This window comes from Lolium rigidum, chromosome 1, assembly GCF_022539505.1.
Source record: "Lolium rigidum isolate FL_2022 chromosome 1, APGP_CSIRO_Lrig_0.1, whole genome shotgun sequence".
Taxonomy (NCBI): domain Eukaryota; kingdom Viridiplantae; phylum Streptophyta; class Magnoliopsida; order Poales; family Poaceae; genus Lolium; species Lolium rigidum.
The window spans coordinates 105,255,755-105,274,255 of record NC_061508.1 but is presented as its reverse complement, the minus strand read 5'-3'; the positions used below and the strand labels follow the sequence as shown (position 1 = coordinate 105,274,255).

At 47.8% G+C, this 18,501-nt stretch overlaps 3 protein-coding genes across 4 annotated transcripts; all 3 read right to left on the bottom strand.

Moving 5' to 3' along the window:
- Positions 1–422: 422 nt before the first annotated feature.
- Positions 423–6,146, bottom strand: LOC124679111 (retinoblastoma-related protein 1-like). The gene is given in 19 exon segments (XM_047214936.1): positions 423–883; positions 970–1,085; positions 1,191–1,306; positions 1,396–1,531; positions 1,622–1,741; positions 1,831–1,889; positions 1,892–2,006; positions 2,084–2,156; positions 2,245–2,380; positions 2,530–3,406; positions 3,495–3,688; positions 3,794–3,976; positions 4,077–4,143; positions 4,268–4,463; positions 4,655–4,701; positions 4,809–4,905; positions 5,026–5,153; positions 5,243–5,347; positions 6,102–6,146. Coding segments are annotated over 19 exon segments (2,946 nt in total). The 5' UTR covers positions 6,132–6,146; the 3' UTR covers positions 423–732.
- Positions 6,147–11,842: 5,696 nt separating this feature from the next.
- On the bottom strand, positions 11,843–13,739 carry LOC124679097 (DNA polymerase zeta processivity subunit-like). Of its 2 annotated transcripts, XM_047214922.1 has the most exons (6): positions 13,625–13,739; positions 13,347–13,471; positions 13,160–13,240; positions 12,951–13,063; positions 12,199–12,388; positions 11,843–12,062 (listed from the first exon to the last, which is right to left on the bottom strand). In XM_047214922.1, the coding sequence occupies exons 2-6, from the start codon at positions 13,372–13,374 to the stop codon at positions 11,845–11,847; spliced, it is 630 nt and encodes a 209-aa protein (XP_047070878.1). In that variant the 5' UTR covers positions 13,375–13,471; positions 13,625–13,739; the 3' UTR covers positions 11,843–11,844. The 2 variants fall into 2 exon arrangements, with proteins under 2 accessions (XP_047070878.1, XP_047070883.1); XM_047214927.1 differs by lacking the exon at positions 13,625–13,739 and having other exon boundaries at positions 13,347–13,526.
- A 105-nt stretch (positions 13,740–13,844) lies between these two features.
- Positions 13,845–15,691, bottom strand: LOC124679086 (pentatricopeptide repeat-containing protein At2g29760, chloroplastic-like). The gene has a single exon (XM_047214914.1). It carries the CDS (start codon positions 15,590–15,592, stop codon positions 13,847–13,849), a length of 1,746 nt encoding a protein of 581 aa, XP_047070870.1. The 5' UTR covers positions 15,593–15,691; the 3' UTR covers positions 13,845–13,846.
- Between the last annotated feature and the right edge of the window lie 2,810 nt (positions 15,692–18,501).

Sequence of the window (18,501 nt, the reverse complement as noted above, 5' to 3'; positions counted from 1 at the left end):
CTCGTCTGGCAGTCTGAACTCTGAAAACGCAGATATGTAACCCGGTCTCGTTCTCTTTCCTGCATCCAAGATTCATAGCTAATATACACAAGAAGCAGTAAGTGCATATCGATTAGCTACCATCAGTTTCTGATGACCTGTAATTACTTGTCAGTACAAGTGTATGTTGCCGAGTTGTACGAGTTCATCATTAGCAGAAGAAAAGCCAGTCTCCATTCCAAATAATAGTCAAGACAAACTGTTCAAATACCTTTAAGTATGAACGGGCCAGGGCTCATCCTCCTCAAGAAAAAAATTCACAGTTTGAACTAGTTACATGGAATGTATACAGTGAATATGTACTGTGCTGCGGTTTTCATTAGTTCGTACTGGCTTTCAGCTGTAGGAATTCAAACCATGGCAGATTGGTGAAGTAGTAGCACATCATGACAAAACATCCAACATGAACAAGCAGCTTTCATTTACAAGATTGCTACCTACTACACTAAAATTAGCATCAAGTCTTCCAAACAAAGAGGCTCAAAAGCCATGTGAGGTTAGGGGAGGCTCTCAGGGCAGCCTTTCTTATATGTCGCAGATAATAAGAGCTGCTCACAGAGGGACTCCCCATGTCAGGGAACATAACAAGAGGTATAAAGAAGGGCTTCTTCTAAACATCTAACATTAGATCAGCTGACACCTAACAGACTAACATTTGTATCGATAGGTCGTGACGCAATACCACGTAAGGAGCTAAGAGTCTGCCTGCTCGGATTTCACCGGCGTCTTGGTGCCAAGAACCGCCACCAGAGCAGCGGAGGCGCCATTTTGGTCGGTGAGACTCCTAGCGACGACCTGATCATCGACAACATCAAAGTTGAGCTTTCCGTTGACTTTCTTCCCGCTGCACAAATTTCAAGTATTCTGGGGATAAGTATTGTGTTTCTCCTTGATAGTTGAATGTCAGAAACTTTTCCTCTGTGACTTTACCTGTTTAGGCGGGTGTTAATGGCCTTCAAGTCTTTGGAAGGGCTCTGGAATGCTTGGGTGCTCTCCCCGACGCAGGCGTAATAGCTCTTAGAGCTTGGAGAAAGCAAAGTATCCATCTGAAATGGTCAATGACATTGATCAAAGACTTGCATAGCAATTTAGAGTCAGATGATCATACATATACTAACACATAGAAGATTTAAGAGGTAGAAGACACGCACCTTTGATGTTCGTAGTGGGGAGACGTAAACATTACGAGTAGCAGACACTTTCTTTGGAGACATGTCAGGAAGGGTTGGAAACCTAGCCAGCCGAGGAGATTCTGGAAATGGAACTGCTGATATGACAAAAAGAATACTTCAGGAAAATCATTTACAAATTCAGCATTTCAACAGTGTTGCTTAATTTCAGTAAATCAATACATACCATCAGAAGCGCTTTTTTCCTCGCTGTTTTTGTTTGGACTGGTGCAAGGTCCAAGATCTACCAAGAAAGGCTTGACGGTAGGAATAAAAACTTCATTGTAGAAAGTGATAATATCAAGATGGTCCGCTCCGATTTTCTGGTGTGAAAAGAGTTTGTCAGATAAGTGCGTCAAGTAACAGAGATTTGAACAAGAGGTCACTAACAACAAAACAAGGTGGAGCTTTACCCCACTGCGGCTTCTTGATGGCCAATGGACATAAACACTACGGAAAACCTGTGGCTTGCAATGAGGCTGTTTTCTGTAGCTATAAATAATCTCCTTGAATGTAAGGGCCAATTTAGTTACCTGCAAACAGCAATAAATGAACAATAAAAAAACTGTATTGAGAGAGACCTTTATCTGCAGATTTTCAAAGTCCAGTGATTTAAACATACCTTTGCAACTCCATATATGCTGCACAGTATAATTTGGTCAACATGCCTGTTGAAAAAAGCGCAGTGTGGTGGTTGATGATTTGCTGGACAAGGGAGTATACACACTCCACAGTTTGTTGATGAAGATTCATTTTTTCACAGAGACCTTTGATTCTAATAGCTGCAAGTTTTGCTATCTGCAGGGGGCAAAAAGGTGTAGTGTAATCAGCAAGCATTTTAGTGCATCACAGTACATCGCATCGAAAGCACCCACCTTGCTCAAGAATACACCTATTCCTGTCTCTGCACATGTTTCTCCTGCTGCTGCAGGATTAGGTCTTGTTGGGCTGCAATCAAGGCAAAAAATTAAAAGTTACAGTTTGAGCATCTTGCTGACCTGACAAGTATACACAGGAATCAAGGAGGAATATAAACCTTGCAAACGCCGATTGAAGAGGAGGTAGTGACTTTGATTTGATGGTATCTTTCACTGGCGATCTAAATGAGATGTCTACCAGCACATTTCTCCTTTCAGTACAAGCTCTTTTGGGCGATCTAACTTCATCTTTATCTACAGAAAACATGACACACAGGAAGTTCAATAATAACTCACTCATATATGGAAACGGAAAAGCCCTAGAGAAACTGCTCATTTAACAACACTTTAAAAAATGATGATGAAACAGGCATATGTTGATGGTGGCTTTGTAAGACTCTTACCTTGTAAGAGTTCTTGCTTTTGAAATGGAAGAGGTGGAAGGCCCCCCACTGAAATATCATGATGCACTACAATAGCATCAAGTGATGGCATTGGCTCAGCCAGTAGACCTAGCCGATTTATTTCTGCAGATAATGCTGGTCTAGCAACAATTAAGGAATTGTACATTGAGGAGCCTTTCTCCCATGCCAGGCTTTCCAGAAGCCGCTCCTCCAGTGAATTCAAATGACGCTTCAACTCTCGTGGAAGTGTATCTTCATGCCTAACAAAGCTCTCTATGACTTTACTCAAGTCAAAAGCTGTTATACCAGTTTTCTCTAACACAGCTGGAAACATCATTGTGACTGTCTTGTGAGTGGCCAGAACTAACTCAGCAGAACAGGCAATCATGCACCGATGAAAGCGCTCATTAGACAGAAGTGATGTAAGATTGCTCCCACTCAAGATCTGTGACTCTGCTCGGCACATTGATTCTAGAACTCTATAATACAGCTTAAGAGCTTCCATTTTCCTTTGCTCTGTCCAGATAGCATCCATCCCATTTGTGTTTCGCACACTAGTACACATACGCTCACCAAAAGAACTTCCTGTGAATATGGCTCCGAGTATAATGGCAGCTCTAGATGTAATGTCATCTGTTACATCCTTATCACATGACGAGAAGAAGCGCAGCAACTCCCCAGAAGGTCTTGAAGGAAGGGGTGTTATTGTAGACCGAAGCCACTTGGCAGTTGTCATGGCTGTGCTCACTGGGGTGGAAGGAGCAATCTTTGAGTTGCAAAAGCTATTTCCGGTAGGTGATGGACAGAAACGTGGAGGAGACATTGGAGCTCGGCTTGTTGTTGATTTTGTAGGTGAGGTCATAACATCATACTTTCTCTGGAATATCACAGATAATGTTATTAAAGATCAAAGCTTTTAAGCGCTGAAGGAATGAAGGAGCAGGTTTAACTTTATTCGTAATTACCTTTGTGCCCGGTAACTTAATGGCACCTCCTGACAGACTTCCACTGCCAAGCAAACTATCCTCATCATTAGCGAACATGCGCTCATCTAATTCTCCCTTAGTGTTAAGTGCATTCTCATATTCCTTTTCGAGGGTCTGCAAACTTGATTTCAATGAATCTTCCTCGAGAAAATTCTTAAAAAATGTCAAGCCCTCTGCATTAAATAATAAAGTAGTTGTAGCATTGGGCAGCAAAAATTTCTTGAAGACAAACATTGATTGCAAAACTTTGAACTTTTATTTTCAGACCAGACTCATACCTGGATCAATAAACGACAAATTGCCCTGCTGGAGCTCTGTAGCATCTGAGCAAGGTTTCTTTTTAAGAATATCCATAATGAGAGTGTTTGTCTTCTCTAGTGCTTTGCGCAACTCATCTTCTGAGGTAAGATATCTTTCGCAAAGGGATGCAATAAGCTTGACTCCCTTATCTGACTTTTTAGCTGATTCAAATGATAAACATCATCCATCAGCTTAAAGCTGTAAATACCAAACAAGCTATGCATGAATATAGAAAAGTCAAAATAATGAGGTAGTTGTTACCAAAGCAGGACGAATCCTGGATACTGAAGTTCCTTAGCCGCGCAGGGATATGAATAATAAGTACAGCCTGCAGGCAGTAGGAAGTAATCATTATTTACAAGTTGACTAATATTATACATCGATTGTCTTGTTGCGTGAGAAGGGAAGATCAGAAGACACACGTGAAACTGATCATAGTAGGGAGTCCTTACCAACACAGAAACTAGCTCAGTTGTGGATGTTAAAAGATTCTTGGACCGGCTATTTGTTTGGATTCTAAGAGATAAGAAGAGTAACCATCCAAAGCGATAATGTTCAGAAGCTTGTTGTGCATTTGGTTCTGAAGAGTTATCTGCAGGCTTGCCGTCATTTGACAGGAATAGCTCCTCGTATGCGCGTTTGTAATACCTGAACCAGACAAACATCGCTGTCATGTATCAAAACATAATAGTTCATAACTGATAATACCAAAGAAAAACTAGTACAAGAAAGAGGAAGAAGGGCAAATGAGCTACAGTTCAGTGAACATAATTACTAAATGGACATTTTAGGTTACAGGTAGCCAGCCAAAAGTAAACATAACGTGAAGTATCACTCACCGGCCTAGTGAGCATAAATGGACAATACCAGCTTGCATCTCCTGTAACTGAGCACAAAACAAAGAAAATGCACTAATCAGTAAGGGATGAACACCTAAAACTTGTTTCAGTTCTGAAACAGGGGAGAAGACTTTTGGTGTGTGTGTTGTATTACCTCAAGCCTCTTCTCCCAATCTGAACCATACAGACCAGTCAGAATGAATCCAACCTTTATGCAGAACTGAGGCATCTCCTTGAAAAAATCAACAATTCTGCAGGGCATCAAGAGAGAAAAGTATCAGATTAGCACAAACTGAGCACTTGCTTACAACACACCAAAAAAATGCACATGTAGCACACAACAAAATCAAAACTTTGCAACAAATGCTTACTTGAGTTCAAATGCCCTCAGGATCTGGCGCAGCGTGATGCCACCATCTACCTTGGCTTTCTCCCCTGTGCTGAGCTTAGACACGCAGTACAGAACACAGGCGGACCAGGACCTCTCGGTCTCCTCAGGCTATAGGGGCACAAGAAGCACAAAGGTTAGCTGCATGGCATTTTGTCGAACTGGAAGCAGCTGATGAAGAAGAAGAAGACGAGATTTACCGATCCAGTGGCCAAAGACGACATGCTGGACTGGAGGATGATCCTGGTCTCCTTGAACAGCTGCATCGCCTGCCTCGTCGTGCTCTCGTTGAGAGCTAGCTTGCTCTGTTCGCCAGGAAACAGAGTAGTTCAGAAATTAGCTGATAATACCAAAACTCAGGGCATAAAAATAGCGCAGAAGATGGAAGCTTGTCGTTTCTCCTACATCATGGTAAGAGTTCAAGCATTAAAAATCAACTAAATACACAGGTAAAAAAAATATCGCTCGTGTTAAGACGGGTGGCGCGCAGAAAGTTCTGTAGAGCGGAGAAACACAGATTAAAAATTGTTTTTTTTCTAGGATTGAAGTAGCAACAACCATGAATCGCCGAACTTTAGCCCTAAAAGATCATTCGCAATCATAAGCCTAGAGCACATCACTCAGACATTCGCGACACAGCGTTTCCCCCTGAGGATTTAGGAGCGAGAGCACGAAATCACAGAGAAAAATCGGAAGGGGCGGAAAATTTTGTCAAGATAATGTAATCCGAGGGGAGGAGAGCGCAGAATCCCTCTGATCCGGAGCGATAGGGCGAAAAAGGCCGCAGATTTCCCCCCCAAACAGTCTAACGCCGGCGAAGAACACAGAGGACCAAATACGGCGACGAACCGGAGGAAAAATCCGAGATTGGGGCCAAACCAGCCACGATTTCTCCGCGGGGAAACAAACCCTACAGGGAGAAACTAGAACAGATCGCCGCAGGAAAACACACCGGGATTACTACCGCATACAGACGACGAGAGGAGGGCGCCTGAGAAAAGATTCAAACCCCGTAGTACCGAAATCCCTAATCCCGACAGGCTCGGAGACCGCGCGTACCTTGCAGAGACCGGCGAAGCGCTCCTCCATGGCTGCCGCGGCGGCGGCGGCTGAGGCGGCGGCGGTGGACCCGTTCTCCGTCCTCCGGAGAGCCGGGGTGACCGAGCACGCGTCGCTGAGTCCCGACCCGGAGCTCGCGGGGGGCGCTCCGTCCATACTTCCTCAGGTCACGAGAAATCAGAACCAATCTCAGCCCTGTAAATCTCCGGCGAGCGGCGGTGGCGGGGCTAGGGCGTGCGCGGTGGGGCGGCGTGCGTGGCGGAGGAGGACTCGAGTCGGAGGGGGGGCAGAGGCGGCGTAGGTTGGGGTGCGCGCGAAAAAGATAGGATTTTTATGTCCTGGGCGGGGGGCGGCGCGGCTTTCTGTGCGTTTGGCGGGTTAGTTTGCGCGGCAAGGAGGCGCGGGCAGACGCTGCGGGGTGGGCCCAGGGGCGGAGACCTGTTGTGGCGGTGCGCTTTTTGGCGGGAGAGGAGGGGGAGAGATGGCGGGAGATCTGGATGTGATGTCAGGCTGTGGGGCCGGATGGTTGGTGGGCTTGTCGGGATCCGAGGCCACGTGCGGCTCGCGGCTGCGGCGGAGGGGCAAATGTGTCCGATCCTGCCAGGACGGTGAGAAGCTTGCGATGGACGATAGCGTCTCCCTCGAATTTACTTGGTTTTCTTCTTTGCTAGAGTATGGAAATGTCATTTCATTGAATACAAGAAGAAAAATGGTGTCCAGTTAATTAGTGGAAAACCGAGAGAAACCCATAGAACCGGCTTCTAAGATACACACGAAAGATATGTCCACACACACGTGAAGAACCATGCCAAGCAATGTCTATAAGTGTGCTGCTCCGATTCTAAGCGCGAGCTTAGAAGCGGAAAGTACGCAAGGCTTGTGCCGCGGAGGCCTCCTCACCTTTCATCAACACCAACCAAATTCGGTGATCCCCTTGGTCGAGGCACAAGCTCCAAATACAATATCCTTAAGGATTTAGGGTTTCTCTAACACTTTCTTGGGACACGATCACCTCACCGACACCCTCAATAAGGACACGGCGCCCAAGGGTGTTATTGGCGGTTGCTTCAGCCATAGTCTAGGGATAAGCTTTTGATTGGATCTGTCTCGCGAGCCTCCTTTGCCCGTGCATTCAGTGACTACCCTACAAGCAGCCTCCATGATCCTAATCTGTCGGCATGCACGAGCGTACAAAGAGGTGTGTCAGGTGGGCTGTGACACATGCCAAATAAGGGAGAAAAATTGACTACCCCTAGTATATATGTGGTTCACGCCGTGGCCTAGTTTGGAGTTTTCTCCTACGTTATCCGTCTTCTCCGCACGCGTGAGGAGGCGGCTGATAGGGCAAGCGCTCGCTTCTCCTCTCGACTCTCTCGACGGAACGAGGAAAAGCAAGACCTAGCTCCGGCAGCCGCCCTTTCCGGCCTCAACTCCTGCCCGCCCAGACCCCCTTCATCGGATCACCCCCTTCCCACCCCTGTGTCGCCGATTCCTCTGCTCCCGCTCCGCTGGAATGCTTGCAGGCTCAGTCAACAAAGATGCATGCTAGATATGGTGCTCAACCCAGTAGTGCACAATCCAAAGCTGTGGCGCATCGCACTGGTAGAAAAAAGGGCTTTAGTCCCGGTTCGCAACTGCCATTAGTCGCGGTTGCGCAACCGGGACTAAATGGTCGCGACTAAAGCCCCCCCCCCTTTAGTCGCGGTTGCTTACGAACCGCGACTAAAGGTCCGTCCACGTGGGCGGCTAGCGTGCGCCTGGGCGAAGGACCTTTAGTCCCGGTTTGTGTCCCCAACCGGGACTAAAGGCTATTTCGCTAAATTTTTTTAATTCATTTGGGTTTCTAATTTTTTTTCACTCCATTTTTTTTCTATTTTTTTCAGAATTTCTATTGTTTCAGTTATTTGCATAGCTTAGTCTCTATCTCTAACTACACTTACCTCTAGTCAAATTACTTACTCGTGGTCAAACTTCCCGCTCGGTCACCCATCCTCCCACTACTCCACCTCTAGCACGCTTAACTTCCGAGTTCCATTCCGTCCCGCATCCAAGTGCTACGCGCACATGTATGTGATACTAGTATCATATCAATCCTATTAACATGTTGGTCGATGTCACATTTTTTTATTGTTTGAATTTCAAATAATTTTTTTCATAAACAAAAATAATGATGTAATAATAATCGTGAATAAATAAATAAACATTAACTTTTTAATTATTATTATTTTTAATTTTTTTTGCCAAAACCTAAAAATTTGAAAATCTAAAAATTGGGTAAAAGTAAAAGTAATCTTTATGCTGGATGCAATTATTAATTTTATTTTTTTGAAAAATTTAAAAGAATTTGTCACAAGATAAAAAAAAAGATGAGTTGTTTAAATTCTAAAAAGATGAGGCAGAAAATTTTCCAATACTATTGGAACTTCCTCCATTCTAAATTTTTATTTATCAATTTTTTCTTGGAACGGAGGGAATATTTATTTGGCATTTTTATTGCATAAGGTCTAGTGCAATTTTTTGGGGGGGAGTACACACCCTTCAATATTTTTCTGGGTCTGCCACTCCTTCCGCTATGAGGTCCTTGAGTCTAATTGCACGAGAACAAGTCCCACACAGCCAAAGAAAGTAACACAAATGTCTTCTTTTGGACCTAGCTAGCACACATATGTTATCAAATAGTGCAAGTGGTAACAAAAAAAAAAGTAGGAGAAGACGCTATCGAGGAAGCGGGTTACGCGTGGTGAGGCAATTTGGACAAAAATAACTCAATCTTGAAACAAATTTAAAAGTAAACCTTCTGCAAAACAAATTCACAGATCTATCATTTTGTGTCACGCATGTCTCCACGGCGTGGCACATCAGTGTGTGCGCCGTATGCTAGGGCGTGGCACCCCATTGTGCCACACTATGGTTGGGGCGCGGCAAAAAAAAAGTGTGACCCCTACGGCGTAACATAAAAGGGTTAAATCGGTGAATTTGTTTTTTATTTTTCAAAATCCTTTGAACTTTAGGTCAGTTTTGTGAAAAAGCCGCGTGGTGAAGCTGTGTGTCAGTCCAACAGACGAGAAGGCGAGCGGACCGCAGGTGGCAAACGCAGCAGTAGGCGTAGCAGCAAGGTACAGCAGTAAAACGAGAATAGTACGTACGAGACAGGCTAGCAAAGCTGCGGCAGGACGTACGCCTGCGTCGCGTCGCATCAGGGCACCACAACATTCTTTTGTGCACGCACTCTCGCCCAAACAATGGCCGAATCCAAGGTGCGTATAGCGCGCGGCGCGTGCCTGCGAGGCTGCCAAGAATGAGAAAAGGAATGACGCGATGCGGTCGCTGATCAGCAGCAGACCAAAACCGTACCACACCACACACACATGTACAGATGTACTACGTACTAGTACTACTTTGGTTTGACCGGACAAGAACAAGTGTCCTCTTGTAACATGTGTACGCATCTGGAACTCCTGCTTTCTCTCTCATTAGGGCATCTCCAACGGGGCGACCCATCCCGCGCCCGCGCGTCTGGATGGGTCCAGCCGGACAAAAACCCGGCCCAACGCGGGGACGCACCGCAAAAGCGGACGGCCACGGCGTCCGGAACGACGCAAACCCGGCCCAAATCTGGGCCGGGTTTGCGTGGCCGCGGATGGCACGCGGCGTCCTCGCGTGTCCGCTCTGTCCGCGTGGCTGGCCCACCTGTCGGTGCCCCAGTCCTATTAAATGTGGACGGGGAAGGGGACGGTCCCTATCCGGTCCCCACTTTCCACTCCGGCCGCACGCGCGAGCTCGGAGCTTCCGCGCCGCCATGGCCCCGAAGCGCGAGTTCGAGCCTTCCGCCAACGACCACGAGGCCGGCGCAGCCGGCGCAAGTCGCGCCGCCGGCGTTCGCAATGGGGCCGCCGGCGCCTCCCGGACGCGAGCGGATCTACGTCACCGTAGCGGTGGCGCGGATGTTCCGGGACGCCGGCGTCCCAATGCCGTGGGGACGTGCACCTCCCCACCGGCCGGCACCTGAGCCCGGATCGGGTTCCGGTGCCGCCCATCCGGCGTTAGGCCGCGCCCGCTACGCCGAGATCCGGAGGCGCCGCGCTCGGCTGCCGGCGGACCTCCGGCGAGGACCCCGCGTACGGCGACGCAAGTCCCAGCCGGGACTTGTGGTTCAGGTGGAGCACGATGCGCGGCGGCGCACATGCTTCACATCCGCGACGGCGCGGCCTCGCGCGCGGCCGGCAGCACGGCGCTAGGCGGGCCGGCCGCCGCCCGGCGGCCTCTACATCAACGAGCCCGCGCCCTAGCCCCGGCCCGCAGCCGCATCCCCGGGGAGGAGGAGAACGACCGGAGGCTGCGGGCGGCGCTCGCGGCGTCCCGCGAGCGGCGAGGACCTCGACGAGCTGGCCAAATGGCCGCCTCCTCGCCGAGACGCTGCGCACCTCCGCGCCCGGAGGAGGCGGCCGAGGAAGGCCCGGGAGGACGCCCGGGCGGACGCGTGGGCCTTCCTCGAGCCGGCGCGCCGTCGGGAGGAGGCTACGCGTCGGCGCGGCGCTCCGGGAGGAGGAGGAGCGCCGGGCCGCGCGCCCGGCGGAGGAGGAGCGCCGGCCACGCGAGCCGAGCTCCGACGGAGTCCGCGCGGAGGGCACGGCTGCGCAGGCCGGCGAGCCCGCCGAACGCGCACTCCGCTCGGGAAAGGGCGCGGTGGGACCCACGGCCGGAGTCCCGGTGCCCTCCGGCGTGTCGAGCCGGAACGGCGCGTCGCCGCCGGGGGCGTCGTTGTCATCGACGCCGACGATGACGAGTACTACCGGGGGTAGTATCGCCGGCGGCCACCGCGTGCTCGCAAACCCTGGCTAGGGTTTGCTTTTTTTTTAGTTTAAAGCCATATATGGCTTTCTTTTGTGTAAAATTTGCCCAAAATAGGGCTAAGTTTAATGACCAACTAGTTTAAATTTATGTTTTGTTCTTTTCCTTTTTTATTTTCCTTTTTGTTTTATTTTATTACCAATGCGCTGCGTCCGCGCGTTGGGCGCAGCGTGCGACCCAAACGGACACGCGGACGCGGGGCGCTGTCCGGGTGTCCGTTCGGCCACGCAAACGGCCCAAAACAGACGGCCCAGCGCGTCCGTTTGGGTCGCCCGGTTGGAGATGCCCTTACTTCGCCGAATCTACATGCCGGCGTAGTGCTGTGCTGATTGTGTCATTTGTTTCTGCTGTGCTTTCTCCATAGGATACTCTTCGCCATCTCAATTCTCACGGAACCGCTGTCTGTCTTTTCCTCCTCCCCAGCAAACAGCTTCAGCATCCCTCTTGTTCAGACTCAACTCTAGAGTTCATACAGCAGCCAGGGGAAAAACATAAGAGTGGTACTGCAAACGCAGCATGCAGACGGGATGAGCCTTGTCGAATTCACAAATGGGTTTGTTTTTGTTCATAACTAATCCCTCCGTTCCACCAAAAGTGTTTCAACTTTGTCAAAATTTACATATATCTACCTACTAGATAGTGTTAAATTTTAATAAAGTTGAGAGTTGAGACACTTTTGGTGGGACGGAGGGAGTACTATGCTCTAAACAATCCATCATCATGAACAACAAGATAACGGTGGCATACAAGAGAAAGCAGCGAATTTCAGAAAAAAAATCCGAGTCTGGATCAACAGAGGGGCACATGGCTTGTTCCTGAAAAGCTACATACTACACCATCTCGTAACTGCCAGTCAGACTACCCCCAACATTGAGAGACCAAGGATTCGTTGTTACGGAGCGGGATCCTTGGCCTCCGCGGGGCTAGGTTGCTCCAGGTAGAGCTGCATCTTCAGAGGGTCGCAGCCCATCGACTTGATGGGGGTGATATGCGGCGGTTGCATCCACATCTTGGTGTCCGTGGGGATCCACATCTGAGCGTCCTCTTCCTTGTCCTTGATGCCGTCCGCGGGGAGGGATCGGAAGTAGGCTGCGATCTCCCAGCTGCTATCTGCCACAAGGCAAGCGCATCATGTCGCTTATGAGCTCTCCCGGTAACAGTCACGGCGGTTGCTGGCCGCCTTACAGAAAATCTGGTGTCTCATGATGATCGTTAAAACTTCCAAGAAAGAGAGCGTGTGGACTACCTGATGGAAGGGGTTTCGTGAGAGTTTCGGCCACCGTTAGTTTGATCAGGAACGCTCGCAGAGCGAACTCCAGGCTAGACTGCTCTATATTTGAGCCATACGATTGGCTCAATGCAAGCTTGAACACAAACTTCTCGATCGGTATGTGATCTTTGTTGTAGAAGATGACTATGACCCTCTCGACCAGTCCCTGGATTGTAGCAGAACTATGGTTAGTTACCAAGAGATAACCAAATTGGAACTTGTATATTACAATGGAGACCATTGAACACCATGGGGTTCCCAGATCTTAAAGTTGTCGCTCAAGGTTGAAATTAAGTTTTTTTTGGGTTATATTTAGTTTTCTTCATACCATGCTATATGAACCAAGTTCACAGCAATCATATGCTCAAAACACAATTGTGCAAGAGTTCAAGGCCCAAGCAGCAATGCAAGTTACATAACCAATTGAGTTACCCTACCCTACACATGTCATGAAGAAAAAGATGGCTGGATTTCAAAAATCAAACATAAAAGAAAAGCAACAAAAGGGTGACACTCCTAAGATCATAGTTTGTTTTTAGGCATTAAGGTCATCCAATTGACAACCACCACATCACATGAGGTAAACCTCAAGTATAGCAAGCATGGAATATTTTTGGAAACTTCAAAATTCATGGGAACAGCTGTAGTGATTTCTTTATAAATAATACGATTACTTTAAGACCGTGTTTCATTGCAGGTGGACAAAGAACCAATGGAATAAAACACACCTTCTGTATGAAAGGTAGAAGGCCAGCAGTCACAGAGTGGATATAGCCAGCAAGCTGGGGATGCACAGCTTTCTGGACAACTACATTCATGTACCTTCTCCTCTCAAATGCACCTAAACATGTATTGTGTTTAATCCATGTCAATCGAAAAAAATTACAAACAGCAAAGTTAACAATGTGGCTTAAACACAAAACTGAGGAATTCTTACGAGCAGGATAGAATCCTTTGAGGAAGACAATGCAGCTGACAGCTACTTCTAGAAATTCAACAACCACTTGTGCAATTTGACCTTTTAAAGCCAACCAAATTTTTAGCCAAGAGGACAGTAGGTAACTGTTCAAACATAAACTCCAGCTTACAGAGCAACAAAAACGAATTAAACATAAGCACTTTACCCTGTGGAGTTTGATTCTTCCGATCCATTGCTCAGTTGGTAAATGACTAAATTCTGGAGTTTATGAACCTGTCAGTCTGCTGGTTTACATTCGAAGGGTATACAGGTGAGTGGGCACAAGATACCCTGAATTCAAAGACAGAGAAATCAGAGCTGGGTCAGTAGATTCTAAATAAAAATACAGCACGATAGAAAAACAGGTAAATCCATACAATTGATAGCTAATTTCTTTTGACATGGTATAACCACAGCAAACCCTCTAGGGTATTGAACTATTACCTGGCAAAGTTTACAGTACAGAAGGAAACATTTTCATACATTATTGCCAATAAAATAAGGATAATAGTGTACACTCAACTGGGACCTAAAATGGCTAATGCTGTAACATCTGGAGAAAAACTCCCAGCCTCTGATGGAAATGCATATATGTAGACATACTACAGATTTTGTCTTTTCATAAATAGAAGATCATAGAACAACAAGTAAGAAATGTATTAGCTTTCACATCAGGAAGGACTCTGCTACTAACAGCCCATTAATCCCTAAAAGAATGTTGTATATGGCTTCAGTCTCAAAATGTGAATCGTCTCCTGAAAAGAACTCGTGCACATATCCGTCCACTTCAATGAAAGAGCAACCAGGCCGCTTAATCACTCTGCTACTGTGCATCCTTGTCCTCAGTTTACTCGCATCAACCCACCTTGATGCGGTAGCATAGACATTAGAAAGTAAAACATTCTCTCCACACATGTTTGGCTCCAACTCTTGGATCCTTTCCGCTGCATACTCTGCAATTCCCACCTCTCCACAGGCTCTGCAGGCAAACAACAATGACCGCCATATTACCACATCAGGAGCGATAGGCATATCTTCAATGAATTGTTGTGCCTCTGCAAATAGCTTTGCACGCCCCAAGAGATCGACTATGCATCCGTAGTGTTCAATCCTCGGGGCAATACTGTAAATCTTGGACATGCGATGAAAGTGATGGTATCCTTGTTCAACTAGCCCTTGATGGCTGCAAGAAGTTAAGACACCCAAGAAAGTGATCTCATTTGGCATGACTTCACCCTCTTCTTCCATCTGTGCAAACAAATCTAGTGCCTCACCAGAGAGGCCATTCACAGCAAAGCCCATTATCATCACCGTCCAAGAAAAACCATCCCGCCTGACCATTCCACGAAATATCTCGTAGGCCTTCTTGACATCCCCACACTTTGAGTACATGTCAATAAATGAATTTCTGGCGGAAATGCTCTTTCCTAAACCATGAACATCACAGTAAGCATGGACATAGCGGCCCAAGTCCAGTGCTCCCATCTGGCCACATGAAGATACAACAGTAGAAATTGTTGCGTCATCAGGTTTCATTCCAGCAATCTGCATGTCTCTGAATAGCTTAACAGCCTCTTTAGACTTACCTAGCTGTGTATATCCGGAGATCATTGAGGTCCAGCAAACCACATTCCTCTCAGGCATTCGATCGAAAACCCTGCGAGCATCTTCAACCAGCCCACACTTTGCATACATGCTGATCAAAGAGGAACCCATATAACAGTTAACCTCAAAACCATTCATTACAAGTAGTGCATGACACAGTTTTCCAACCTCCATAGTGCATGTCTTCGCACAAGCAACTAGAGCATTCAGTAAGGTGACCTCATCCAGCCTAACTTGCCCCTGGGCCATTTGGCTAAAAGCCTGCAAAGCCTTCTTAGGCAGCCCACCACGCACGTATCCAGCAATGATCGTATTCCAGGAAACAGTATCAGATGCCCCCTGGGGAGCAGAATCAAGAACTGACCTTGCAGCAGATGGATAACTACAAGCCGAATACATGTTGATAAGAGTGTTGAGGACAAAGGTATCAGAACCTAGACCGAGTTTCTCAGAAAGGGCATGGAGCTGGGCACCAGCAACGACAGAGGGCATGCGGGCGGCGGTACCAAGAGCAGCACAAAGGGGGTAGTTATCGAGGGGCATGTGGCCAGACCGGCGGAGTAGGGAGAGGAATGAGAGGGAGAGAGATGGGTCAGGCCCCGAGGAGAGTGAGCGAAGGACCGAGTGGAGAAGGGGTATCTTGAGCAAAAGACCTGAGACGGTTGCATAGGAGAGGAGGATGGGGAGATTTCGGTGGGTGAGTCGGGGAATTGGGACGGGAAGGACATGTGTACTTTGAGAGAAAGATTTTTTGATAGTGGAGAAGGATCGAGTCTTCCCATTGAGCATTCGTGACAAAAAGCACATCTATATCCTTGATGGAGTGGAGCTGTCACAGCATGAAGCAATAGGATGATTCAGGAAACTGTCATCCAGCACTGAAACCTACATTAAGGGAACCTGGCATAAGAAATCATTTCTATTCGAACTGGAGCGATTCCACATATCCATCAGAAATAACATACTAACAAACATTGCTCTACAAGAGGACTGGAAAAATCACGCATGGCAAAAGTACTACAACCTATTCTATCTAAACCTGCTGCTGAACTCGAGCAAACTTGAAAAAAAAGTGCCAACAGCAGGCCAGCAACAACGCGCTGACCACGAGATATCAGACATCAAACGGCCATAGCATAAGAACAACGAGGAACGCACAAGAGATTATGCTTTATATTGAGTAGTACTAGATCATGAATCCACCATGTTTGCAGGTTATTATCGGGACCGACCATTCCAAGTTAAATTCACGATAAATTGCACGATTTGCACAGATCACGGCAGGTCATGGGGGTGGGTGGAGGATTCGATGTTTCTCTTCCTGAAAGAAAATGCTACTAGTAGACGAGAAATGGCACGAACAACAATCCAGGAAAGCTAGGGCTTCCTTACCACCAAGAGGAATAAGGCCTTGATGGGTCCTCACGCCGCGGCAGTGGGCGGAGGCAAGAAGGAGGGGGCCTATGAGAGAAGACGAACTCCTTCGCCTCGTGAGAGCGTCCGGCGAGCCTACTTCGGGCGGAGGCGGGTGACCGGCGGCGGCGGTGGGCGGGGAGCGGTGGGGTTTCTGCGGCGGCGGCGGCGGGGGTCGAGCGAGGGTGTACGAAACGAAGGAAAGGTTGAGCTGCCGGCTGCTGGCGTAGCGACATATCTGGGCCATCCAACAAGGATCCAACGTCCAGGGGTCCAAGAACAAAGGCTAGCTTCTTGCCACGTCATCTGTGTTCTTTCTTGCCCATGGCTAATTCAGCATCACGCAAAGGATGCGATAATGTCACACAGAAGAAAAATACGCAACGATGCGATGCTCCAACTCTAAGATAAAATATGCAGTAAAAGAATCATAAGATAAAACGAGATTTAGAATGAGAAAATAACTGATGCGTAACTATTTGCAAGATTCTTTTTTTCAATTAACACCAAATCCAAACACGAAGACACATTGTGTCTATACAGGCATTTCAAGAGTTAATCTGGCGCTATTTAGTCCCCGGATGTAAAATTTGGCCTGAGAATGTCCATATTCCCAGCGGCGAGCCTAGGGTCGCGTGTTGACGCTCAACCACCGCGTAAATAGCGACGATGCAGTTGCTGGGAAAGGGAACCGTCGCAGTGGCAACCACATCCATCGACGCATTGAACCGTCGTGATGGATCGCGAAGTGGCCTGGGGAGCCCAAATGCCTCGCCGGGAACCGTTGCAATGGCCTCGATGTGCGAACCACCGTAACGGAGCACCAACTCCGCGGAAGAGCAACCGCCGCTCTCTTCGTCGATAGATCACTACATATACATTTTGCGATCTACAACCGGCCGACGCCATTCATCTCTTCACCATCCTCTGTCGTCGGACACTTCAGCATGAGCAGTGTTGTGACCCTGCATACCATTGCATGTTGTAGTATGCCAGTCGTTGATATAACATTCACGAAGTACCATTTCACAAATATTACATCCCTCAGAGTAGTACAACAGGACATAGCAGGTCCATAACTCATTCATTTATTATTACAAGCATAAAACACATGTCGTCTCGGAGCTCCTCTTGGGTCCTAAGAGGGATACTCCTGGGTTCGAGGCGAACCCAACTTAACTTACAATATAGAAGTTTCACTAGGTTATACATTTATTACCTCGAGCAGCTAAATACTAAGAGTTCACACTTGCTCGGCTACTACTACTACTCGGTGCTTCTAGGCTTGATCTCCTCCGGAAGCCTCCCCGGTTCCATAGACTATGAGGCAGTCTACGCCTTCAACACCTCCAGAGAGGTCTGGTTCTTCATAGCCGATGATCTCGGCTCCTTCAGGGCTGTCGTAGTCCTCCTCCAGATGATTCAGACAATCTAAGCAAGGGATTTAAGAGTGGGATGAGTACGAGCGTACTCAAAAAGTTCATTATAGATAAGATGTGTTTAATGCACTAGCTACGATATTAGACCAGAAAGTCTAGTATCAATGCAGGTTTTGATAAACATTTCTTCAAGAGATTGCTTTTATTTCAAAGAGCTATGTCCGTCGGCCTTCACCGGTTTACTAGAACTTCATGGAGCTCCTTTCCGCGCGCGTTCGCAGTTCCATATCCGGAACGAGGAGTGACAGGTCACGGTTCTTTACACTCTGGAGAGGTGTGTTGCTTTACCCATAAGAGATCTTAACCTTGGTGCCAACCGGGCAGCTTTCCCGTCCACACTTCCTATGGTGTGAGGCCCGGTATAAGGTCTAGCCAATCATGTTCCTCCGCTACCTCGAACACCCACCCTTTGTTGCATGCCCCGACCCTGGGTCCACGCCGGTCCCATTATTCCCGTAGATTTCGGGGTGGACCCCGACCACGACAACAATGCAGGGCTCTACCATACATTCCTACGCCGGTAGCTGCAACCCATCATAGACCACGATACCGTGGGGACTTAAGGCTTCCCCAGCCTACCGCTTGTTCTTCGGGCGACAAGTGTCTACGGACATTGCCGTGGGGACTTAAGGCTTCCCTAGCCTACCGCTCGCCCCCGACAGATACAAGTGTCTACGGTAAAGCGCATCCGTTGATAAACAAGAGGTGGAAACACTTTTGGCTACTTCGTTCCACTCCGGATCTTATGGTTAACACGGGTATTACGGCACAAGAATCACTGGACGACATTTGTTGTTTAATCCTAGATGGATATAAACCCTTGCAATGGAACCTCCACCATATCCACACAATCCATGGTTCCAT

What these genes read in the sequence shown, in the direction of transcription:
- LOC124679097 (XM_047214922.1), bottom strand. Translation starts at nt 13,374, where the DNA reads ATGGATCGGAAGAATCAAACTCCACAGG. An exon ending in CAAAGGATTCTATCCTGCTC is followed by an intron (nt 13,064 to 13,159) that starts GTAAGAATTCCT and finishes ATACATGTTTAG; the next exon opens with GTGCATTTGAGAGGAGAAGG. An exon ending in CACGAAACCCCTTCCATCAG is followed by an intron (nt 12,063 to 12,198) that starts GTAGTCCACACG and finishes GCCTTGTGGCAG; the next exon opens with ATAGCAGCTGGGAGATCGCA.
- LOC124679086 (XM_047214914.1), bottom strand. Translation starts at nt 15,592, where the DNA reads ATGTGCTTTTTGTCACGAATGCTCAATGGGAAGACTCGATCCTTCTCC.